Source organism: Scyliorhinus torazame, chromosome 3 (genome assembly GCF_047496885.1).
Source record: "Scyliorhinus torazame isolate Kashiwa2021f chromosome 3, sScyTor2.1, whole genome shotgun sequence".
In the NCBI taxonomy this organism is placed as follows: domain Eukaryota; kingdom Metazoa; phylum Chordata; class Chondrichthyes; order Carcharhiniformes; family Scyliorhinidae; genus Scyliorhinus; species Scyliorhinus torazame.
The window spans coordinates 49,952,882-49,978,711 of record NC_092709.1 but is presented as its reverse complement, the minus strand read 5'-3'; the positions used below and the strand labels follow the sequence as shown (position 1 = coordinate 49,978,711).

The 25,830-nt window shown below is 50.3% G+C and overlaps 1 protein-coding gene across 5 annotated transcripts in view; it reads left to right on the top strand.

Moving 5' to 3' along the window:
- Positions 1-25,830, top strand: part of LOC140408447 (la-related protein 1B-like) — a 142,324-nt gene that overhangs the window by 39,834 nt on the left and 76,660 nt on the right. For all 5 annotated transcript variants that reach the window (XM_072495659.1, XM_072495658.1, XM_072495656.1 and 2 more), the window contains exons 7-8: positions 16,124-16,267; positions 18,145-18,294. In XM_072495659.1, coding sequence (XP_072351760.1) covers positions 16,124-16,267; positions 18,145-18,294 — 294 coding nt within the window. The remainder of the gene's footprint in view (positions 1-16,123; positions 16,268-18,144; positions 18,295-25,830) is intronic.

Below are 25,830 nucleotides of genomic sequence, written 5' to 3'. Positions count from 1 at the left end.
GGAGCCGGTCCTTAAACGTGACCCACAGCCGCGCCGGCTGCAGCATCCCGAATTTCACCCCCTTCCGATGCAGAACAGCCTTAGCCCGATTGTACCCGGCCCTCTATTTGGCCACCTCCATGCTCCAGTCCTGGAATATACGGACCTCTGCATTCTCCCACCTGCTGCGCCGCTCCTTTTTTGCCCATCTTAGGACACACTCCCGGTGGACCTGCACCAATACCGCCCGCGGCAGCTCGTTAGACTTGGGCCTCCTCGCCAGGACTCGGTGGGCCCCATCCAGCTCCAGGGCCCTTGGGAAGGCACCCGCGCCCATCAACGTATTCAGCATCATGACCACATATGTTCCAGCATCCACTCCCTCCAGGAGACCCAGAATCCGCAGATTCTTCCTCCTTGACCGATTCTCCGCGTCCTTGAACTTCTCCTGCCATTTCTTATGCTGCGCCTCCGCCTTCACCGCCAGGCCCAATATCACGTCCTCATTCTCCGATGCCTTCTGCCACACCTCCCGGATTGTCGCCCCTTGGGCCTTCTGGGTCTCGACCAGCTTGTCGATTGAAGCCTTCATCGGCTCCAGCAGCTCTGCTTTCAGTTCCGTGAAGCAGCGCTTGAGAAACTTCTGCTGCTCTTGCGCCCACGCTGCCTGGTCTCCACCTGCAGCCATCTTGGCTTTCCTCCCTCGCACTTTTCGATGCACCATAATTACTTTTTTCACTGGTCCAATCCATTCAGTGCCGAAATTCGTACTGTCACCTTCTCACACTGGGAACCGTCGAACAAATACCACGCTGTCCCCTCAAAAGAGCCCAAAAGTCTGTTTCTGGTGGGAGCTGCCGAACGTGCGACTTAGCTCGGCATAGCCGCAACCGGAAGTTCCCCCACCCAACATTATTGGACACTAAGGGCAATTTAGCATGGTCAATCCACCTAACCTGCTCATCTTTGGACTGTGGGAGGAAACTGGAGCACCCGGAGGAAACCCACGCAGACACTGGGAGAGCGTGCAGACTCCGCATAGACTGTGACCCCCAGTGACTCACTTCTGCCCCCTGGTTCTCCTGGCGCTCTGGTATCCCACTGGTATCGTGCACTGTGAAGACTGATGGAAAGTAACTATTCGGTTGCTCTGACATTTCTTTGTCGCCTTTCTATTTTTTAACCATCCCTGAATCTAGGGAATTTTGCGCAATTCAAACCAACGTACAGACTGTTACTCATAATACATTGTTCCTAGCACGGTTCAGGTGTCGACCATCCCAATGGAGCAGCCCCCGATTTTTCCCAGTAATGGTCCCAGTACCCCATGAACCAGAAAGCACTTCTCCCACACTTGTTTTGTTGTCACTCTTTTGTTGCTCTCAACGTTTTTTTCCATAAATTTAGAGTACCCAATTCTTTTTTTATCTCCAGTGAAAGCGCAATTTAGTGTGGCCAATCCACCTAGCCTGCACATCTTTGTGTTGTGGGGGTGAGACTCACGCAGACACGGGGAGAATGTGCAACCTCCACATGGACAGTGACCCGGGGACAGTATCAAACTGGATCCTCAGCGGCATGAGGCAGCAGTGCTCGCCACCGTGCCACCCGTATTTCTCTAATCTAATTTGTCTTCTGTGCACGTGGCTCAGGTAATAGTCCAGTAATTATTACTTTTGAGGCTCTGCTTAATTAAGCCCTCATACTGACTATGCATAAACCTCTTTCCTTGTCCTGTCTATGTCATGGCACCTATTTGGACTGCAATGACTGGATCCTCCTCTCCCATCCAAGTACTGGGCAGACAGCTCTGAAATCACCCTTTGCTGAAAACCGTATCAATCCTCCTCACCATACTGTCACCGACTACCACTACATTCCTTTTTACTCCCTCCATTTGAAAGGCTTACAGTGCCATGGTCAGTCAGAAGAATGGCAGGGCTATAGTGATAGGGGACTCAATTGTAAGGGGAATAGACAGGCGGATCTGCGGACGCAATCGAGACTCCAGGATGGTATGTTGCCTCCCTAGTGCAAGGGTCAAGGATGTCTCTGAGCGGCTGCAGGACATTCTGGGGGGTGGGGAACAGCCAGCTGTCGTGGTGCACATAGGCACCAACGATATAGGTAAAAAACGGGACGAGGTCCTACAAGCTGAATTTAGGGAGCTAGGAGTTCAACTAAAAAGTAGGACCTCAAAGGTAGTCATCTCAGGATTGCTACCAGTGCCACAAGCTAGTCACAGTAGGAATGTCAGGATAGAGGGGATGAATGCGTGGATCGAGAGATAGTGCAAGAGGGAGGGATTCAAATTCCTGGGACATTGGAACCGGTTCTGGGGGAGGTGGGACCAGTACAAACCGGACAGTCTGCACCTGGGCAGGACTGGAACCGATGTCCTAAGGCGGGTGTTTGCTAGAGCTGTTGGGGAGAGTTTAAACTAATGTGGCAGGGGGATGGGAACCGATGCAGGAAGTTGGAAGGTAGTAAACCTGGTTAATGGATTCAATAAACAAAGAAATAACTGATGCATGTAGAAGGTTGGAAGGGCAGCACGGTAGCATTGTGGATAGCACAATTGCTTCACAGTTCCAGGGTCCCAGGTTCGATTCCAGCTTGGGTCACTGTCTGTGCGGAGTCTGCACATCTTCCCCGTGTGTGCGTGGGTTTCCTCCGGGTGCTCCGGTTTCTTCCCACAGTCCAAAGATGTGCAGGTTGGGTGGATTGGCCATGCTAAATTGCCCTTAAGTGTCCAAAATTGCCCTTAGCGTTGAGTGGGGTTACTGGGTTATAGGGATAGGGTGGAGGTGTTGACCTTGGGTAGGGTGCCCTTTCCAAGAGCTGGTGCAGACTAGATGGGCCGAATGGCCTCCTGCACTGTAAATTCTATGTAAAAAAAAAAAAAAGTATCTAGTGCCTTCATGTGCTTCTTATATCACATGGGGTGAATCAAATTGGCTGAAGACTGGCATCTGTGATGCTGGGGACATCTGGAGGAGACCAAGATCGTCCTATCGTCACTTCAGGCTGAAGAGTATTGCGAATGGCTTAACCTCATCTTTTGCCCAGTTCCTCCATCACTGTGAATGGGGCTATTTGTGGAGCCTCCTCCCCCAAGTTGTTTAATTGTCCACCACCATTCACGACTGGATGTGGCAGAACGGCAAGATTAGATCTGATCCGTTGGTTGCGGGATTGCTTAGCTCTGTCTATCACTTGCTGCTTATGTTGTTTGGCACACAAGTAGTCTTGTGTTGTGGCTTCACCAGGTTGACACCACATATTTTTGGTATGACTGATGTTGCTCCTGGCATATACTTCTGCACTCTTCTTTGAACCAGGGTTGATCCCCTGGTTTGTGGCATTGGTAGAGTGGGGGAATGTGCTGGGCCATAAGGTTACAGATTGTGGCAGAGTACAATTCTGCTGCTGATGGGCCACAGTGCCTCATGGATGTCCAGTCTTGAGTTGCTATATATGTTCTGAATCTATCCCATGTAGCACGTTAGGAGTGGCAGGTTGGTGAGGATGAGGTCTAGTTTGTATTTTGCTCTTGGTTCCCTCACTACCTGTCGCAGACCGTCTTAACAGTTACATCCTTTAGGTCTTGGTCAGTAGTGGTGCTACTGAGCTACTTTTGGTGATCCCCCTACCCAGAGTACTTGCCACCTAAGTGCTTCCTTCAGCTGGTGTTCAACATGGATGAATATTGATTCATCAGCTGAGGGTGGACGGTGTGTGATAATCAGCAGGAGATTTCCTTGTCCATGTTTGACCTGAAGCCATGAGACTTTGTGGGGTCCAGCATCAATGTTGAGGACTCCCAGGGCAGCTCCCTCTCGACTGCATACCACTGGGTCTGTCCTGCCAGTGGGACAGACCTAAGGATAGTGATAGTACTGTCTGAGACGTTATCTGTAAGGCATGATTCTGTCGGTACGACTATGTCAGGCTGTTTCTTGATGAATCGGTGAGACAGCTCTCCCAATTTTGGCACAAGCCCCCAGACGTAGACTCTGCTCCTACCACCTTTTAAGGAAGAGTGTTTCAAAGACTCACTGTCCCTGGAGAAAACAATTCTCATTAGTCTCTTATGAGACTAAAAGTTGAAGATCATGGAGTTGGAGATAAATTATAGCTCTGGTTAGGAAATTTTTAAACTGTGATCCCTAGTTCTAGATTTTCCCACAAGAGGAAACATCCTTCCACATCCACCCTGTCAAGACCCCTCGGGATCTTGTATCTTTCAATCAAGTCGCTTCTTAGGTTTCTAAACTCCAGCAGATACACGTCTGGACTGTGCAACCTTTCCTCAAAAGACAGCCCTCCCATTCCAGGCATTAAACCTTCTCTGAACTGCTTCAACTAATTTATATCCTTCCGTTAAAAAAAAAAGACCAGTACTCTGCACAGTACTCCAGATGTGGTCTCACCCAATGCTCTGTATAGCTGAAGCATAACCTCTCTACTTTTGTATTCTATTTCTCGCTCAATAATGGATAACTTTCTATTCGATTTCCTGATTACTTGCTGTAATTACCTACTAACCTCATGCAGTTATGATCGTCCCTTTGGTCTGAGATTATGCCCTCTGCTTCTAGTTTTTCCTACAAGTGGAAACATCCTCTCTATGACCACTCTATTCAGACCACGCAATACTGGTCTGTTAAGTTTCAATAAGATTTCCCCCCCAACCCTTCATCCTTCTAAACTCCAACGAGTACAGACCTAGAGTCCTCAATCGTTCCTCATACGACAAGCTCCTCATTCCAGGGTGAACCTCCTCTGGACTCTTTCCAAGGCCAACACATCCTTCCTTAGATACGGGGCCCAAAACTGCTCACAATACTCCAAATGGGGTCTATCAGAGCCTTGTATAGCCTCAGAACTACATCCCTGGTCATGTATTCTAGCCCTCTCAACATGAATGCTAACATTGCATTTGCCTTCCTAATTGCCGACTGAACCTGCATGTTAATCTTAAGAGAATCGTGAACAAGGATTCCCAAGTCCCTTTGTACTCCTGATTTCCGAAGCATCTTTCCAATTAGAAAATAATCTATGCCTCCATTTCGCCTTCCAAAGTGCATAATCTCACACTTTACCACATTGCATTCCATCTGCCACCTCTTTGCCCACTCTCCTAGCCTGTCCAAGTCCTTCTGCAGCCCTCCTGCTTCCTCAATACTACCTGCCCCTCTAGATCTTTGTATCATCTGCAAACTTGGCAACAGTGCCTTCAGTTCCTTTTTCCAGATCATTAATGTATGTTGTGGTCCCAGCACCGATCACCTGAGTTACATCACTAGTTACCGGCTACCATCCTGAAAAAGATCCCTTTATCCCCATTCTCTGCCTTCTGCCAATCAGCCAATCCTCTACCCATGCCAGGATCTTATCCTGAACACCATGGGCTCTTAACTTATTTAACAGTCTCCTATGCGGCACCTTGTCAAATGCCTTCTGGAAATCTAAATAAATCACGTCCACTGGTTCTCCTTTGTCTAACGTCCTTGTTACAACCTTAAAGAACTCTTAACAAATTTGACAGACGTGACCTCCCTTTGATGAAGCCGTGCTGACTCAGTCCTATTTTCTCATGCACTTCCAAGTGCTCTGCGATCTCATCTTTAATAATAGACTCCAGTCAGGCTAACCAGTCTATAATTTCCCATTTTCTGCCTCCCTCCCTAAACAAAGGTGGTACATCGCCATTTTCCAGTCCTCTGGGAACCTTCCTGCCTCGAGTGTTTCTTGAAAGATCATCACCAGTGCCTCCACAATGTCCTGAGCTATCTCTTTTAGAATCCTGGAGTGTAGTCCAGGTGATTTGTCCATCTTCAGACCTTTGTTTCCCCAGAACCTTCTCCTTAGTAATGGTCACTGCACTCTCATAGACTTTACAGTGCAGAGTGAGGCCTCTTTCGCCTCCTGCACGCACGGCTCGTCCGATACCCCAAATAGTGCTAACCCCCAGCTCGGCTTAACCTGGGTCTTCACCACCTTAGACATCGTCCTCGCAATACCCCTCCAGTATCCATCCAGCGCCGGGCACGCCCAGAACATATGGGTATGATTTGCTGGGCTCCCCGAGCACCTCCCACACCACCTTCCACCCCAAAGAACCTGCTCAGCCTCGCCCCTGTCATATGCGCTCTTTGAAGAACCTTAAATTGTATCAGGCTAAGCCTGGCGCAAGAGGAGGAAGAATTAACCCTACCCAGGGCGTCCGCCCAAGTACCCTCGTCCAAGTACCCCAAGCTCCTACTCCCATTTACCCTTTAGCTCATCCACTGAGGTCTCCTCCTCCTGCATCTCCTGGTAGATCGCCGAGACCCTGCCCTCTCCAACCCACACCCCGGAATGCACCCTATCCTGGATCCTGAGTGCTGGAAGCAGCGGGAACTCCCTCACCTGCCGTCTTACAAACGCCCTTACCTGCATGTACCTGAAGGCATTTCTGGGGGGATGCCCAAATTTTTCCTCCAGCAACCCAAGGCTCGCAAACGTCCCATCTAAAAACAGATCCCCCATCCTTCGAATTCCTGCCCTGTGCCAGCTCAGAAACTCTCCATCCATTCTCCCCGGGACGAACCAATGGTTGTCCCGGATCGGGGACCAAACCAAAGCCTCTACCTCGCCCCTGTGGCGTCTCCACTGCCCCCAAATTTTCAAAGTCACCGCCACCACCGGACTCGTGGTGTACCTAGTCGGTGGGAGCGGCAGCGGTGCTGTCACCAGCGCTCCCAGACTCGTGCCCACACAGGACGCCATCTCCAGCCTCTTCCACGCTGCCCCCTCCATTACCCACTTGCGTATCATCGCCACATTGGCAGCCCAGTAATACCCACACAGATTAGGTAACGCTAACCCTCCTCTGTCCCGACTCCGCTCCAGAAACACCCTTCTCGCCTTCGGGGTCTTTTTCGCCCACACGAATCCCATGATGCTCCTACTGACCCGCTTAAAAAAGGCCTTGGGAATCAGGATGGGGAGGCACTGGAAAGGCTCAATTGCCAATTCAAATAGCAAGGGGGATAGGGGGCACCCCTGCCTCGTCCCCCGGTACAGCCGAAAGTATTCCGACCACCTCCGATTCGTGGCCACACACTCCACCGGGGCTTCGTAAAGTAGCCTAACCCCACTAATGAACCCCTCCCCGAACCCAAACCTCCTTAACACTTCCCAGAGGTACCCCCACTCCACCCTATCGAAGGCCTTCTCCGCGTCCATCTCCGCCTCCCCCTCCACTGTAGGCATCATGATTACGTCAAGGAGCCTCCACACATTGGTATTCAGCTGCCTTCCCTTAACAAAATCCGTCTGGTCCTCGTGAATCACCCCCGGGACACAGTCCTCAATTCTGGTAGCCAACAGCTTCGCGTCCACGTTGAGGAGAGCGTTTGGCCTATACGACCCACACTGTAATGGGTCCTTGACCCGCTTCGAGATCAGTGCCCTGGACATCATTGGGGGTAGCCCCCCCCCCTCCCTCGCCTCATTGAAAGTCCTCACTAATATAGGGCCCAGCAGGTCCATGTATTTCCGGCAAAATTCCACCGGGAACCCATCTGGCCCCGGTGCCTTCCCCGCCTGCATTCTCCCCAGCCCTTTAGTCAGCTCCTCCAGCCCTACCGGTGCCCCAAGTCCAGCCACCTGCTCCTCCTCCACCCTCTGGAACCTCAGTCGATCCAAAAATCGATGCATTCACCCATCTCCGTCGGGGGCTCAGACCTATACAGCCCCTCATAAAAGTCTCTAATTACCCCATTTATTCCCACCACACTCCGCAGCGTGTTCCCCCCTTTATCCCTAACTCCCCCAATCTCCCTCGCTGCCTCCCGCTTCCGAAGCTGGTGTGCCAACATCCGGCTAGCCTTTTCCCCGTACTCCTACACCGCCCCTTGTACTTTCCTCCACTGCACCTCTGCCTTCTTGGTGGCCAACAGGTCGAACTCGGCCTGGAGGCTTCGTCGCTCCTTGAGTAGTCCCTCCTCGGGGACCTCTGCATACCTCCTATCCACCCTTAAAATCTCCTCCACCAATCTCTCCCTCTCTCTCCTCTCCTTCTCCTTGTGGGCCCTAGTGGAGATTAGCTCTCCCCTAATTGCCTCCCAGACCACCCCCACCTGCACCTCCCCATTATCGTTGGCCTCTAGATAGCTTTCAATGCACCCCCGGATCCGCCCGCTCACCACCTCATCCGCCAGCAAGCCCTCATCCAGGCGCCACAGCGGGCGCTGGTCCCTCTCCTCCCCTAGCTCCAGCTCCACCCAATGCAGGGCATGGTCTGAGATGGCTATGGCCGAATACTCTGTGCCCTCCACCCTCTGAATTAGTGCCCTGCTCATAGCGAAGAAGTCTATCTGGGAGTAGGCTTTATGGACGTGGGGGAAAAAAAGAAAATTCCCTGGCCCCCAGCCTGACAAACCTCCATGGGTCCACTCTTCCCACCTGGTCCATAAACCCCCTCAGCACCTTGGCCGCCGCCGTCCTCTTGCCCGTCCTGGACCTGGAGCGGTCCAATGCTGGATCCAGTACGAAGTCCCGTCCCGTCTCTCTCCTCTCCCTCTTTTTCCCCCCCCCCCATTATCAAGCTCCCTGCCTCCAACATGCGCCGCCTCCACCATGCGCTGCGTAAATCCGGCATCGTCCCAATTCGGGGCATATACATTGACTAATACCACCCGCACCCCCTGCAGCTTACCACTCACCATCACATACCTACCTCCATTGTCTGCCACGATGTTCAGCGCCTCAAACGACACCCGCTTCCCCACCAAAATCGCCACCCCTCGATTCTTTGTGTCCAACCCCGAGTGGAAAACCGGGGGGGAATTACCTACCCGTTTCTCAACCTAACCTGATCTGGCACCCTCAAATGCGTCTCCTGGAGCATAACCACATCTGCCTTCAGTCCCTTCAGGTGCGCGAACACACTGGCCCTCTTGACCGGCCCGTTCAGGTCTCTCACATTCCAAGTTATCAGCCGGATCAGGGGGTCCCCCCCCCCCCCCGCCGATTAGCCATCCCCTTTTCTAGGCCAGCCATGTGCCCGCGCCTCCCACACTCCATTTCCCCCCCAGCAGCAGACCCCTGCCCCGACTCTCCGTGCGCCAGCTCACCTTTGGCCAATGCAGCAGCAACCCAGTTTCCCCCCTAGCTGCGTTGCTCCCCCATAGCACTCCTGTAAGTCAGTTGACTCCTGCTGACCCTGGCCATTCCATTGACCCCCCCCCCCCCCCCCCCCCCCCCCCCTCCTGTCCATCAGCGGGCGCTCCTCTCCAACACCCCCCCCCCCCCCTTTCCCCCACGGTCCTGCCCCCTTCCTTCTCTAGCGGGGAAAAAAGCCCACGCTTTCCATCAGACCGGCCCTGCCCTCTCTGCCTCATTTCCCTTTTGTGGCCTAATCCCAGCTCCCCCACCTCCGGCCTCCCATCGCCCCTCCCCCCAATGGGGCCCCATCCTTCCAACCACTGACGCCAACACTCTCTCAAAATCCCCACTTCGAACCAATTCACCCTACCCCACCCAAGGAAACAATACAGAACAGAATAGAACATCCCCCAAAGCACAGTAACCACAGTAGCCCCCCCGCGACCTCCCCTCACAACCGACCCTCAGTCCGTGTACAACCTTTCGGCCTGAATAAAGGTCCACGCCTCCTCCGGCGTCCAAAGCAATGGAGCCGGTCCTTAAACGTGACCCACAGCCGCGCCGGCTGCAGCATCCCGAATTTCACCCCCTTCCGATGCAGAACAGCCTTAGCCCGATTGTACCCGGCCCTCTATTTGGCCACCTCCATGCTCCAGTCCTGGAATATACGGACCTCTGCATTCTCCCACCTGCTGCGCCGCTCCTTTTTTGCCCATCTTAGGACACACTCCCGGTGGACCTGCACCAATACCGCCCGCGGCAGCTCGTTAGACTTGGGCCTCCTCGCCAGGACTCGGTGGGCCCCATCCAGCTCCAGGGCCCTTGGGAAGGCACCCGCGCCCATCAACGTATTCAGCATCATGACCACATATGTTCCAGCATCCACTCCCTCCAGGAGACCCAGAATCCGCAGATTCTTCCTCCTTGACCGATTCTCCGCGTCCTTGAACTTCTCCTGCCATTTCTTATGCTGCGCCTCCGCCTTCACCGCCAGGCCCAATATCACGTCCTCATTCTCCGATGCCTTCTGCCACACCTCCCGGATTGTCGCCCCTTGGGCCTTCTGGGTCTCGACCAGCTTGTCGATTGAAGCCTTCATCGGCTCCAGCAGCTCTGCTTTCAGTTCCGTGAAGCAGCGCTTGAGAAACTTCTGCTGCTCTTGCGCCCACGCTGCCTGGTCTCCACCTGCAGCCATCTTGGCTTTCCTCCCTCGCACTTTTCGATGCACCATAATTACTTTTTTCACTGGTCCAATCCATTCAGTGCCGAAATTCGTACTGTCACCTTCTCACACTGGGAACCGTCGAACAAATACCACGCTGTCCCCTCAAAAGAGCCCAAAAGTCTGTTTCTGGTGGGAGCTGCCGAACGTGCGACTTAGCTCGGCATAGCCGCAACCGGAAGTTCCCCCACCCAACATTATTGGACACTAAGGGCAATTTAGCATGGTCAATCCACCTAACCTGCTCATCTTTGGACTGTGGGAGGAAACTGGAGCACCCGGAGGAAACCCACGCAGACACTGGGAGAGCGTGCAGACTCCGCATAGACTGTGACCCCCAGTGACTCACTTCTGCCCCCTGGTTCTCCTGGCGCTCTGGTATCCCACTGGTATCGTGCACTGTGAAGACTGATGGAAAGTAACTATTCGGTTGCTCTGACATTTCTTTGTCGCCTTTCTATTTTTTAACCATCCCTGAATCTAGGGAATTTTGCGCAATTCAAACCAACGTACAGACTGTTACTCATAATACATTGTTCCTAGCACGGTTCAGGTGTCGACCATCCCAATGGAGCAGCCCCCGATTTTTCCCAGTAATGGTCCCAGTACCCCATGAACCAGAAAGCACTTCTCCCACACTTGTTTTGTTGTCACTCTTTTGTTGCTCTCAACGTTTTTTTCCATAAATTTAGAGTACCCAATTCTTTTTTTATCTCCAGTGAAAGCGCAATTTAGTGTGGCCAATCCACCTAGCCTGCACATCTTTGTGTTGTGGGGGTGAGACTCACGCAGACACGGGGAGAATGTGCAACCTCCACATGGACAGTGACCCGGGGACAGTATCAAACTGGATCCTCAGCGGCATGAGGCAGCAGTGCTCGCCACCGTGCCACCCGTATTTCTCTAATCTAATTTGTCTTCTGTGCACGTGGCTCAGGTAATAGTCCAGTAATTATTACTTTTGAGGCTCTGCTTAATTAAGCCCTCATACTGACTATGCATAAACCTCTTTCCTTGTCCTGTCTATGTCATGGCACCTATTTGGACTGCAATGACTGGATCCTCCTCTCCCATCCAAGTACTGGGCAGACAGCTCTGAAATCACCCTTTGCTGAAAACCGTATCAATCCTCCTCACCATACTGTCACCGACTACCACTACATTCCTTTTTACTCCCTCCATTTGAAAGGCTTACAGTGCCATGGTCAGTCAGAAGAATGGCAGGGCTATAGTGATAGGGGACTCAATTGTAAGGGGAATAGACAGGCGGATCTGCGGACGCAATCGAGACTCCAGGATGGTATGTTGCCTCCCTAGTGCAAGGGTCAAGGATGTCTCTGAGCGGCTGCAGGACATTCTGGGGGGTGGGGAACAGCCAGCTGTCGTGGTGCACATAGGCACCAACGATATAGGTAAAAAACGGGACGAGGTCCTACAAGCTGAATTTAGGGAGCTAGGAGTTCAACTAAAAAGTAGGACCTCAAAGGTAGTCATCTCAGGATTGCTACCAGTGCCACAAGCTAGTCACAGTAGGAATGTCAGGATAGAGGGGATGAATGCGTGGATCGAGAGATAGTGCAAGAGGGAGGGATTCAAATTCCTGGGACATTGGAACCGGTTCTGGGGGAGGTGGGACCAGTACAAACCGGACAGTCTGCACCTGGGCAGGACTGGAACCGATGTCCTAAGGCGGGTGTTTGCTAGAGCTGTTGGGGAGAGTTTAAACTAATGTGGCAGGGGGATGGGAACCGATGCAGGAAGTTGGAAGGTAGTAAACCTGGTTAATGGATTCAATAAACAAAGAAATAACTGATGCATGTAGAAGGTTGGAAGGGCAGCACGGTAGCATTGTGGATAGCACAATTGCTTCACAGTTCCAGGGTCCCAGGTTCGATTCCAGCTTGGGTCACTGTCTGTGCGGAGTCTGCACATCTTCCCCGTGTGTGCGTGGGTTTCCTCCGGGTGCTCCGGTTTCTTCCCACAGTCCAAAGATGTGCAGGTTAGGTGGATTGGCCATGATAAATTGCCCTTAAGTGTCCAAAATTGCCCTTAGTGTTGGGTGGGGTTATTGGGTTATGGGGATAGGGTGGCAGTGTTGACCTTGGATAGGGTGCTCTTTCCAAGAGCCGGTGCAGACTCGATGGGCCAAATGGCCTCCTTCTGCACTGTAAATTCTATGATAATTCTATGAAAACAGGGACAGAAATAAAAGGCAGTAAGGGGGAAAGTGTAAGGCAGAGAAGCCATAATCAAAAAGGGCGACAGTACAAGGTACAGTGACTGAGGGGATCTCAGTGACTAGGACCAGGAATACTAAAAGAAATAAAACGGGAAGTGAAAACATTAATGGTAAGTGATGCGGTAGGTTGTTACATGAAGATATGGGTTCAACGACAAGGAAAATTAGGAGAAAGGTTAAGAGGAAATATAACTTAGGAGAGGTTACTGATCGAGGTGCAGACTCAGAACAGAGATTAAAAAAGCCAACATAAGTGTACTTTACCTGAATGCTCGTAGTATTCGAAATAAGGTAAATGAGTTGATGGCGCAAATCATCGTGAATGACTATGATTTAGTGGCCATTACTGAAACATGGTTCAAGGATGGTCACGACTGGGAGTTAAATATCCGAGGGTATCAAACTTTTCGGAAGGACAGAGTGGATGGTAAGGGAGGTGGTGTAACTCTGTTATTTAAGGGTGACATCCGGGCAACAGTAAGGGATGACATCAGTGCTATGGAGGATAAGGTTGAATTCATTTGGGTGGAAATCAGGAATAGTAAGGCGAAAAAGTCACTGATCGGAGTAATCTATAGGCCACCAAATAATAACATTATGGTGGGGCAGGCAATAAACCAAGAAATAACTGATGCATGTAGAAATGGTACAGCAGTTATCATGGGGGATTTTAATCTACATGTCGATTGGTTTAACCAGGTTGGTCAAGGCAGCCTTGAGGAGGAGTTTATAGAATGTATCCGCGATAGTTTCCTAGAACAGTATGTAATGGAACCTACGAGGGAACAAGCGGTCCTAGATCTGATCCTGTGTAATGAGACAGGATTGATTCAGGATCTCATAGTTAGGGATCCTCTCGGAAGGAGCGATCACAATATGGTGGAATTTAAAATACAGATGGAGGGTGAGAAGGTAAAATCAAGCATTAGTGTTTTGTGCTTAAACAAAGGAGATTACAATGGGATGAGAGAAGAACTAGCTAAGGTAGACTGGGAGCAAAGACTTTATGGTGAAACAGTTGAGGAACAGTGGAGCACCTTCCAAGTGATTTTTCACAGTGCTCAGCAAAGGCTTATACCAACAAAAAGGAAGGACGGTAAAAAGAGGGAAAATCGACCGTGGATATCTAAGGAAATAAGGGAGAGTATCAAATTGAAGGAAAAAACATACAAAGTAGCAAAGATCAGTGGGAGACTAGAGGACTGGGAAATCTTTAGGGGGCAACAGAAAGCTACTAAAAAAGCTATAAAGAAGAGTAAGATTGATTATGAGAGTAAACTTGCTCAGAATATAAAAACAGATAGTAAAAGTTTCTACAGATATATAAAACAAAAAAAGAGTGGCAAAGGTAAATATTGGTCCTTTAGAGGATGAGAAGGGAGATTTAATAATGGGAGATGATGAAATGGCTGAGGAACTGAACAGGTTTTTTGGGTCTGTCTTCACAGTGACATTCCAGTGACTGATGGAAATGAGACTATGACAGGTGAGGACCTTGAGAGGATTGTTATCACCAAGGAGATAGTGATGGGCAAGCTAAAGGTAGACCAGTCTCCTGGACCTGATGGAGTTCTAAAAGAGATGGCTAGGGAAATTGCAAATGCACTAGTGATAATTTACCAATATTCACTAGACTCTGGGGTGGTCCCGGCCGATTTGAAATTAGCAAACGTGACACCACTGTTTAAAAAAGGAGGTAGGCAGAAAGCAGGTAATTATAGGCCAGTGAGCTTAACTTTGGTAGTAGGGAAGATGCTGGAATCTATCCTCCAGGAAGGCATCTGGATGGAAATTGTCCCATTGGGCAGGCGCAGCATGGGTTCATAAAGGGCAGGTCGTGCCTAACTAATTTAGTGGAATTTTTTGAGGACATTAACAGTGCGGTAGATAACGGGGAGCCAATGGATGTGGTATATCTGGATTTCCAGAAAGCCTTTGACAAGGTGCCACACAAGGTTGCTGCATAAGATAAAGATGCATGGCATTAAGGGAAAAGTAGTAGCATGGATAGAGGATTGGTTAATTAATAGAAAGCAAAGAGTGGGGATTAATGGGTGTTTCTCTGGTTGGCAATCAGTAGCTAGTGGTCTCCCTCGGGGGATCAGTGTTGGGCCCACAACTGTTCACAATTTACATAGATGTGTTGGGGACCAAGGGCAATGTGTCCTCGTTTGCAGACGACACTAAGATAAGTGGTAAAGCAAAAAGTGCAGAGGATACTGGAAGTCTGCAGAGGGATTTGGATAGGCTAAGTGAATGGGCTAGGGTCTGGCAGATGGAATACAATGTTGACAAATGTGTGGTTATCCATTTTGGTAGGAATAACCGCAAAAGGGATTATTATTCAAATGATAAAGTATTAAAACATGCTGCTGTGTAGAGAGACCTGGGTGTGCTAGTGCATGAGTTGCAAAAAGTTGGTTTACAGATGCAACAGGTGATTAAGAAGGCAAATGGAATTTTGTCCTTCATTGCTAGAGGGATGGAGTTTAAGACTAGGAGGGTTTATGCTGTAATTGTATAAGGTGTTAGTGAGGCCACACCTGGAGTATTGTGTTCAGTTTTGGTCTCCTTACTTGAGAAAGGACGTACTGGCACTGGAGGGTGTGCAGAGGAGATTCACTAGGTTAACCCCAGAGCTGAAGGGGTTGGTTTACGAGGAGAGATTGAGTAGACTGGGACTGTACTTGTTGGAATTTAGAAGGATGAGGGGGGATCTTTTCGAAACATACAAGATTATGAAGGGAATAGATAGGATAGATGCGGGCAGGTTGTTTCCACTGGCGGGTGAAAGCAGAACTAGGGGGCATAGCCTCAAAATAAGGGGAAGTAGATTTAGGACTGAGTTTAGGAGGAACTTCTTCACCCAAAGGGTTGTGAATCTATGGAATTCCTTGCCCAGTGAAGCAGTAGAGGCTACTTCATTAAATGTTTTTAAGATAAAGATAGATAGTTTTTTGAAGAATAAAGGGATTAAGGGTTATGGTGTTCGGGCCGGAAAGTGGAGCTGAGTCCACAAAAGATCAGCCATGATCTCATTGAATGGTGGAGCAGGCCCGAGGGGCCAGATGGCCTACTCCTGCTCCTAGTTCTTATGTTCTTATATTCTTTATGGCCCATTGTTAGAAACCACATGGTTGTGCAGTGGTTCAGAGCTGTGCAATGGTTTATCATTTTATCAAGATGGTGCATCTGTAGAAAGTGATGGATATAAATGGATAATTTTTTCAACTTTTGCATTCTTTTGTAACTTGGGGAGTCAAATAATTCAACTTATTGCTATTCATGTACCTGTTTGGTTCATTTATCTATTTCTATTCATGGTTTTCATTGTTCTTCAAAGAACATGGTTTAAGTTGAAAACCAGTAGAGTTGGGGAAACTGTTTTGGTTTAGATTTTGTGATGGAACGGCAATTTTGTTTAAACTGTCCTTGATTTCGAACTTTTGGTTCCCATAAATCACGCTGAAGGATATTACGATGCAAACATGTATAATTACTTCTATTTTGTTTTTAAAACATTTTAGCGAACAAGCATAAATGGGTTCCATTGCACCTAGATGAAGTGAAGCAAGATGGTCAAGAAAGACCTAGCTCGCGTAACAGTTCACGATCTCAGTCAGATACAACACGATCACTACAAAACAACAAAAGAAATGATTATTCAAGAAGTAAGCGACCTCAACGAGATTTTGAAGTACAACACAGTTTTTCATGCTTGCTTAAATTTAGCCAGAATTGTTTTATCCAGAACCTCGACAATCAATTGACTGTGAGAGACAGGAGTGCATACTCCTGCTCTCCTTGTCTCTCGGGTATCAGCAAGAGTTCTGAAGAACAGCTGAGCAAGAAGCACTCAGTTCAGTTAACTGGCATTGATTTGGTCTGAGCAATTGTGCAGTGCGAGCATGGGTACAATTTCTGTTCAGCTAATAATGGCAGCCCTTCTTAATAACATTGCATCGTTTAGGAGAGACCAAGACTTGTAAAACTTTTAAGAGGATACTAAAATATATTGAATTCGATGGGTATGCTTTATTAAAAAATTTAATTTTGTGCTTTTTATTCAGATTGTTACTTTGAAAATTAAAAACATTGAGAGGAAATCAATTTTTCCAAAAACAGGGCAGCATGGTGACACAGTGGTTAGCATTGCTGCCTCACGGCACCGAGGTCCCATGTTCGATCCCAGCTCTGGCTCGCTGTCCGTGTGGAGTTTGCACATTCTCCCCATGTTTGCGTGGGTTTCACCCCCACACCCCAAAGATGTGCAGGGTAGGTGGATTGGCCGTGCTAAAAATTGCCCCTTAATTAGAAAAAATTAATTGGGTACTCTAAATTTAAAAAAAAAAAAAAATTCCAAAAACATTTTTTCCAGAAAACCTACTGAGTGATTTATTGAAGAGTTAAGATTTTACAGCATCACATAGCATTACTTGAAAATGTTACAAGCCAGTGAAGTACTGGAGTGGAAGCAACTGGACTCGACAAAAACTGAACAGCAAAGCGTGGACCTTTTTTACATTGAAGTTTCCATTGGAAATGTTTATATAGAAATTTTTATTGAGACACAACCCACGTAAAAGTTTCACTATTGTATCGGACCCAAATATGTGCATCTGAACAGATTTTCAGCAACCAGACCAACAAGTACAGGCAAAATGGATTGGACATACTTGGTCCTGTAGAGATGTCTTTAGTGGGGCAGGAAGCAAAATGTAGGGTCAGCACCCCAACACATTCCTGCCTCCAAGCAATCTTGCCAAAGGTGCGGTCAAACTGGTCCCAGTTGATCCACCCAGCAACAATTAAGTGCCCATCTGGGTACAAATTGGCAAAGCTGTGAGGACTTTGCCAACTTTGTAGGTAGCTTTCCAGTGGCAGATGGGAGGGGCATTAAGATGTTCTTTCAGTGGTCCCTGAAGTGAAAACACAATGAACGGGAGGATGCTAGGAAATACAGATCAGCAGAGGGGCCTTAGGATGCATGGCAATGCAGGACAGGTAGATAAGGTGATTAAGAAGGCATATGGAATACTCGGCCTTTATTAGCCGAGAGCAGGGAGGTTGTGATGGATCTGTATAAAATGCTTGTTAGGCCATAGCTGGAGTACTGTGTACAGTTCTCGTCACTATCGGAAGAGTGCAGAGGAGATTCACCCGATTTCCTTAAGAGCAGAGAAGGCTGAGCAGGTATTTGATCGAGGTGTACAAAATTGAGGTACATGGATAGGGAGGAACATTTTCCCCTTTAGTAGAGGGGTCAATAACCAGAGGGCATAGATTTACGGTAAGGGGCAGAAGATTTGAGAGAAAACATTTTCATCCAGAGGATGGTGGGAATCTGGAACTCGCTGCCTGAAAAGATGGTAGAGGTGGGAACATTTACAACATTTAAGAAACATTTAGAAACATCATAGCACACAAGGCTACGGACAAAGTTTGGAAAATGGGATTAGAATAGGTAGGTGCTTGATGGCTGGCGCAGATGTGATGCGCGGACATACTTTCTTAACTGCATTCGAATAACGCAAACTTGTTTGTGAAGGTTGGCGCCGAGATGACAAGCGTGATAGAGACAGAAGAGATGATGCTGATGAAGTTGGCAGTGTTAGAAGTGAAGGTGGTGGCGTGCGAGGAAGTTTCAGAGGCCGAGGCCGAGGTCGAGGAAGAGGACGTGGCAGGGGAAACTCGCGTGGTGAGTGAACAATATTGTTGTACCAATTCCATTAACAGTGAATCTATTTACAACTTAGAATGCCAGCTGCACCTATAAGAGCATGGATTTTGTGTAATAAAGTTCTCTTTACCCTGCAAGTGCAATGGCAGATGAACTAATCTATCTCTGGGATTAAATGTCACAGAAGAGTTTCTCTGACACTATTGTCACATGGTAAAACATCACCTGATTAACAATCCTGGTTTGCCTCCAATCAGATATGGCAATAATCTAGACAGCCCCCCCCCCCCCCCAACTAATGTTCGATGTTATCCAGTTCTTGAAAGTGCATAATAAATAGTGCCCATGACTTGTAGAACCCCTCCGAGCTTCCCCTCAGTTCGAACGTAACCTTCTCAAGGGTCAAGTATTCCAACAGGTCCCCCCGCCACGCCAGGGCACTGGGTGGAGAGGCTGCTCTCCATCCCAGCAGGATCCGCCTTCGGGCGATCAACGAGGCGAAGGCTACAACATCTGCCTCCGCTCCCGTTTCCAACCCTGGCTGGTCCGACACCCCGAATATGGCCTCCTGAGGACCCGGGTCCAGGAAATTACCCTAAACACCTCCTTCCAGTACTCCCCTAGCTTTGGACAGGACCAAAACATATGAACGTGATTCGCGCCCCCCCCCCCCCCCCCCTCTCGCGCAACGCTCACACACATCCTCTACTCCTTCAAAAAATCGGCTCATCCTCGCCCTCGTGAGGTGCGCTCTATATACCACCTTAGCTGTATCAGCCCCAACCTTGCACATGAGGTGGAGGCATTCACTCTCCGGAGCACCTCACACCAGACCCCCTCCTCTATAACCTCTCCCAGCTCTTCCTCCCACTTTGCTTTGATTCCTTCCAGTGGTGCCTTATCCTCTTCCAGAATAGCTCCGTACACCACTGACACTGCCCCCTTCTCCAGTCCCCTTGTCGTCAACACCTCCTCCAGCAATGTGGAGGCCGGTTGCTCTGGGAAGCTCTGTATCTCCTTCCTGGCAAAATCCCGAACCTGCATGTACCTAAACACTTCTCCCTGCTCTAGCCCATACTTCGCTTCCAGCTCCCTCAATCCTGCAAACCGACCCCGAAGAAACAAATCTTTTAGCGTCTTAATCCCCTTCTCTTCCCATTTCCGAAAACTTCCGTCCCACCTCCCTGGCTCAAATCTGTGGTTCCCCCGAATCGGCATTTCCCTTGACCCTAAACCCAACCCGAAGTGTTGGCGAAACTGCCACCAGGTTTTCAATGAAGCTATTATTACCGGACTCCCTGAATATTTCCCCAGAGCTATCGGAAGTGGCGCTGTTGCAAGTGCCTTCAGCCCTGACCCCCTGCACAAGCTCTCCTCCATTCTGACCCACTGAGAATCAACCCCTCTGACCCAGCTCCGCACTTTCTCCACGTTCGCCGCCCAGTAATAGTACAACAGGTTCGAGAGACCCAAACCCCCTGCCTGCCTTCCGCTCTGTAGCAGCACCTTTCTCACTCTGCACTCTAGCCACCTTCCCTCCCCATATGAATGAGGTAATCCTTCCCTCAATCTCCCTGAAAAAAGACTTTGGCAGGAAAATCGGTAGGCATTGAAAAATAAACAGGAATAGCGGCAACACATTCATTTTAACCGCCTGTACTCGACCCGCCAGTGACAGAGGAAGGCCATCCCACCTTGCCAGATCGGCTTTCACTCTCCCCACCAAACTAGTGATGGTGTACCTGCGAAGCCTCCCCCACTCCTGGGCAACCTGCAGCACCCCCAGATACCTAAAATGAGTCCCTGCTCTACGGAAAGGCAGCCCCCCCCACCTCTGCCCCTCCCCCGGCCGAGACACCACACCTCTTGTCCAGGTTCAACTTGTACCCCGAGAAAGACCCAAATACCCGCAGTAGCTCCAATATTCCTCCTATCGACGCACTCGGCTACGACACATACAGCAGCAAGTCATCGGCATATAAGGACACCCTATGCTCTATCCCCCCCGCACTATTCCTTTCCATGCTCCCGAACGTCTCAATGCGATGGCCAACGGCTCAATCGCAAGTGCAAACAGCAGGGGGACATAGGACATCCCTGTCTCGTCCCACGGTGGAGAGAAAAGTATCTCGAACTGATATTATTGGTGCGGACACTCTCCTTCGGTTCCTTTTATAATAGCTTTACCCAGTTCACAAACCTTGGTCCAATCCCAAACCGCTCCAGCACTGCCATCAGGTACCCCCATTCTAGTCTAATAAATGGAAGGGGGTGGTCCGAGGGGGAGAAGAGCATCGGTGCCGCTATATGCGGATGACCTGTTGCTGTACGTGGCGGATCCAATGGAGGGGATGGTGGAGGTCATGCAGACTCTAATGGAGTTTGGGGTGTTTTCGGGCTATAAGCTCAATGTAGGGAAGAGTGAGCTCTTTGTATTACAGGTGGGGGACCAAGAAAGAGGGATAGGGGACCTACCGCTGAGGAGGGCGGAGGGGAGCTTTCGGTATCTGGGGATCCAGATAGCCAGGAGTTCGGGGACCCTACATAAACTGAATCTGACTAGGTTGGTGGAGCAAATGGAGGAGGATTTCAAAAGATGGGACATGTTACCGCTCTCGCTGGCGGGTAGAGTGCAGTCGGTCAAAATGGTGGTCCTTCCGAGGTTTCTGTTTGTGTTTCAGTGCCTTCCCATCGTGATCACTAAGGCCTTTTTTTAAGAGAGTAGGCAGGAGTATTATGGGGTTTGTGTGGGCGAATAAGACCCTGAGAGTAAGGAGAGGGTTCCTGAAACGCAGTAGGGACCAAGGAGGGTTGGCGCTGCCAAACCTGGGGAGCTACTACTGGGCAGCAAATGTGGCGATGGTCCGCAAGTGGGTAATGGAGGGAGAGGGGGTGGCATGGAAGAGGATGGAGATGGCGTCCTGTAAAGGAACGAGCCTGGGGGCGTTGGTGACGGCACCGCTGCTGCAACGCTAAGGATCTGGGGCCAGTGGAGACGGCACTGGGGTGCAATGGGAGCATCGGTGTGGTCCCCGATCAGGGGTAACCACCGGTTTGTCCCGGGGAAGGTGGACGGGGGGGTTCCAGAGCTGGCATCGGGCGGGGATTGGAAGAATGGGGGACCTGTTCATCAACGGGACGTTTGCGAGCCTAGGGGCACTGGAGGAGAAGTTCGAGTTACCCCCGGGAAATGCCTTTAGATATATGCAGGTGAGGGCTTTTGTGAGGCGACAGGTGAGGGAATTCCCGTTGCTCCCAGCACAAGAAGTTCAAGATAGGGTGATCTCGGGTGTATGGGTCGGGGAGGGCAAGGTGTCGGAAATACACCAGGAGTTGAAAGAAGAGGGGGAAGTGCTGGTAGAAGAGTTGAAGGGCAAATCGGAGGAGGAGCTGGGGGAGGAGATCGAGGAAGGTCTGTGGGCTGATGCCCGAGGTAGGGTTAATTCCTCCTCCTCGTGTGCCAGGCTCCGCCTGATACAATTTAAGGTGGTCCACAGAGCGCACTTGACGGGGGCGAGGTTGAGTAGGTTCTTTGGGGTAGAGGACAGATGTGGAAGGTGCTCAGGGAGCCCAGCGAACCATGTCCATATGTTTTGGTCATGCCTGGCACTGGAGAGGAGTGGCGGGAACAGTATCTGAGGTGGTGAAAGTCCGGGTCAAACCAAGCTGGGGGCTAGCAATATTTGGAGTAGTGGACGAACCGGGAGTGCAGGAGGCGAAAGCGGCCGGCATTCTGGCCTTTGCGTCCCTAGTAACCCGGCGAAGGATCTTGCTAATGTGGAAGGAGGTCCAGCCTGGAGGCCTGGAGGCCTGGATAAATGATATGGCTGGGTTCATAAAGTTGGAGAGGATTAAATTCGCCTTGAGAGGGTCTGCGCAGGGGTTTTACAGGCGGTGGCAACCGTTCCTAGACTATCTCGCGGAGCGTTAGAGGAAGGTCGAGCAACAGCAGCAACCTTGGGGGGTGGGGGGACGACGTCCTGGGAGGGTGGATGAGCAAGAGATAACATGAAGGGTTGGGGAAACTGGCACGTATGGGTGAGGGCCGGTGTACAAAGCTGTGTAAATATATCATTTTGCCATGTATATATCTTGCTCTGTGCGATTTCTCATTTTTTTTTTGTTTGGGGGGGGGGGGGGGGGTATTGTTTGTAAGGGAGAAAAATTGTGTTAATCTTTAAGAAATATATTTTAAAAGAAAAGGGTACCCCCATTCTACCCGATCAAACGCCTTCTCGGCGTCCAATGCCACAACTACCTCTGTTTCCTTTCTTTCCGCCGGTGCTATAACAACGTTCAAACCCTCCTAATGTTCGAAAACAGCTGCCTCCCTTTCACGAACCCCGTCTGATCCTCCCCTATCACCTTCGGAAGGCACTCATCTCCAGCCTACCCGCCAGTACCTTCGCCAACACTTTTACGTCCACATTCAGAAGTGATATGGACCGATACGACCCAAACTCCGTCGGATCCTTATCTTTTTTTAGTAACAGGGAAATCGATGCCTGCCCCAAGGTTTGCGGCAACACCCCTTTCCCTATCGCCTCCTCAAACATCTGCACCATCAGGGGTGCCAACCTATCCTTAAATTTTTTATAATATTCCACTGGAAACCCATCCGGCCCTGCCACCTTCCCCGACTGCATCCTCCCAATTGCATCCTTTATCTCCTGCTCCACTATTGCTCCTTCTAATGTAGCCCTGTCTCCCTCCCCTAGCCTTGGGTACTCCAACCCATCTAGAAATTCCTGCATCTCACGGTCTCCCCCGAGTGGCTCTGACTTGTACAACCTCTCATAAAACTCCTCAAAAACCTTGTTAATCAGCACTGGGGCCACCACCAACTTCCCTGCCCTATCCTTCACCTGAAGAATTTCCCTTGCCGCTGCCTCCCTCCGGAGCTGACCTGCTAACATGACCTTATCTCCATGTTCATAAACTGCACCCCTTGCTCGTCTCAGTTGGCGCACCGCCTTCCTGGTGGACAGTCGGTCGAAGCTCGCCTGTAGTTCCTTCCTTCCTCTTTTCCAGCTTCACCGGGTCCCCATCCTCTGCATACCTCCTATCTACCTCCAACATCTCATATATTACCCTCTGCTGCTCCAACCTCCTCTTTATCCACCCTGGCCTTAAACAAAATTACCTCACCTCTCACCACTGCCTTTAGAGCCTCCCAGCCGACTGCCTTCGACACCTCACCTGTACAATTGAAACCTACATATTCCTTAGTTACCTTTTCAATTTTCTCACAGAACACTTGGTTCCCCAAAAGCCCCACATCCAGTTTCCACCCCGGTCTCTGCGTTGCCCCCTTCTCCAGCACCATATCCACCCAATGTGGAGCATGATCTGACACTGCAATTGCAGAGTATTCCGACCCCTTGACTCCAGCCAGCAAAGCCTTCCCCACCACAAAAAAGTCGATCCTGGAGTATACCTTATGGACCGCTGAGAAAAACGAATACTCCCGTTCCCTTGGGTGCAGGAACCTCCAAGGGTCCACCCCTCCCATTTCCACCATTAACCTTCGCCGCCCCCCCCCCCCCCCCCCCCCCCTTGATGGGACCAGCGAGCGCGGCCGTGATCTGTCCAACCTTGGCTCCTGCACCAAGTTCCAGTGTCCCCCCCCCCCCCCCCCCCCCCACAAACAATCAGCTCATGTGTGTCCAAGTCGGGAATAGCCCCAAACACCTTCCTCGCAAATCCCACATCGTCCCAATTGGGACCGTATACACTTAACAGCGCCACTAATCTCTCCTCCAGTGCCCCTGTCACAATCGCGTATCTACCCCCCTGATCTGCCACCACCTTCTCCATCTGGAAGCGTATCCTTTTGCTGACCAGCACCGCTACCCCTCGAGCCCTTCCATCAAATCCAGAGTGAAACACTTGGCTAACCCAGCCCTTTGTAAGTCTCTCACCTGGTCCTTCACCCTCAAGTGAGTCTCCTGCAGCATTGCTACATCGGCTTTCAAACTTTTAAGATGTGCAAGCACTCTTGACCGGACCTCCTTGCCCTTTCACGTTCCACGTGAATATCCTTACTGCGGGTCTCTTTTTTTCTCTTTCCCCCCCCCCTCCTTTCTTATCCACCATCACCATACCACCGGGCCCTGCCCCATAAGCCTGACCCGCCCCTGCCCATTGTTAACATCAAACCCCCCCTACAAAAACATCCCCCAACATCCATCCCTCCACCCCCTCTTGCTCGCCTCGTAGGCCCATTGAAGCCTGCTATCCAGGCTCCAACGTCCGCAGTCATCCTCTCACCTCACCCCCCCCCCCCGTTCACTAACTGACTTTAGTTAGCTAGCGCGGGTGGCTCCCCCCGCCAAGACCTCTCGCCCCCTTCCACCCAGTCCCAGAGAAAAAAACACCAAAACAAACCCAACAATCCAACCTCTACAATTCACTAACATAACATTTAACCGTCGCAACACCATTAACGCCATTAACTTGAGCTCTGTAACAATGCAAAGAGAAGTAAATTTCAATACAAATCAGTAAAAAGAAAGTTGTAACATTTGTACATTTTCCAGCCGCTCAAACACAGTCCACATCCTCTCTTCCAGTTCCGCTCTTCACGTCTGTCCCAAGCCTTCTGCCCTCACGAACGCCTCAGCCGCCTACGCTGTCTCAAAATAAAAGTCTTTGGCGTTATATGTTACTCAACTTCGCCGGGTACACCACACCAAATTGCACCCCCTTCTTGTACAAAGCCACCTTCACTCGCCCAAACGTCACTCGTCTTTTTGCCAACTCCACCGTCAAGTCCTGGTAGATCCGAAACGCAGTACCATCCCACAGCACCTCACGCTCCTGCTTCGCCAGCTTAATACTTTCTCCTTCATGCAAATCTTATGGAAGCAGATAATTACTGCCCTTGGCAGCTCGGTCTAGCTCATACAGGGTGGGGCTCTCACCCTCCCCCATCAGCTCCCCCAACTTCTTAGCGAAGGATTGCGTTGGCCTTGGGCCCTCTGTCCCTTCGGGCAAGCCCACAATTCTCATTGTGCCACCTTGAGCGGTTTTCCAAGTCTTCCAGCTTTGCCCGGAGTCCTCTGTTAACCTCCACCACCCTCCACAACTCTTCCCCCTTCGAGGTGACCTGGTCGCTGTGTCGTGTCACGGCCTCCTCCACCTCCTTCATCTTCTCGCCCTGCTCTCTCACCTCGGCCGATGCCTTTGCCACCTCCACCCTCATCAGGCCGATTACCTCCTCCACCCATGACCTCAACACGACCACCATCTCTTTCCTCAAGGCCTCCATGTGCCTCACAAACTGTTTTTCCAGCTCCACTGCCATCACCTCGGTCATCTTCTCCACTGTAAGTAGTGCGGCCCCGCCTTGCAGTTCGGCTTCCGCCATCCTGTCAACACTTTTGCTCGTCTTTTCTTTCGGCGGCGCACCTGCGTTTCCTCCTTTCTTCGACGCTGCTCTTCGCATCCTTTAGTGGCTTATTGTTTTTTATCTTCTTTCTTTTCTCCTCTCTCCCCCTTCACCCTCCTGCCCTTCATCAATCTGACATTCTTCTTTTTTTGAAAAAAAAATGG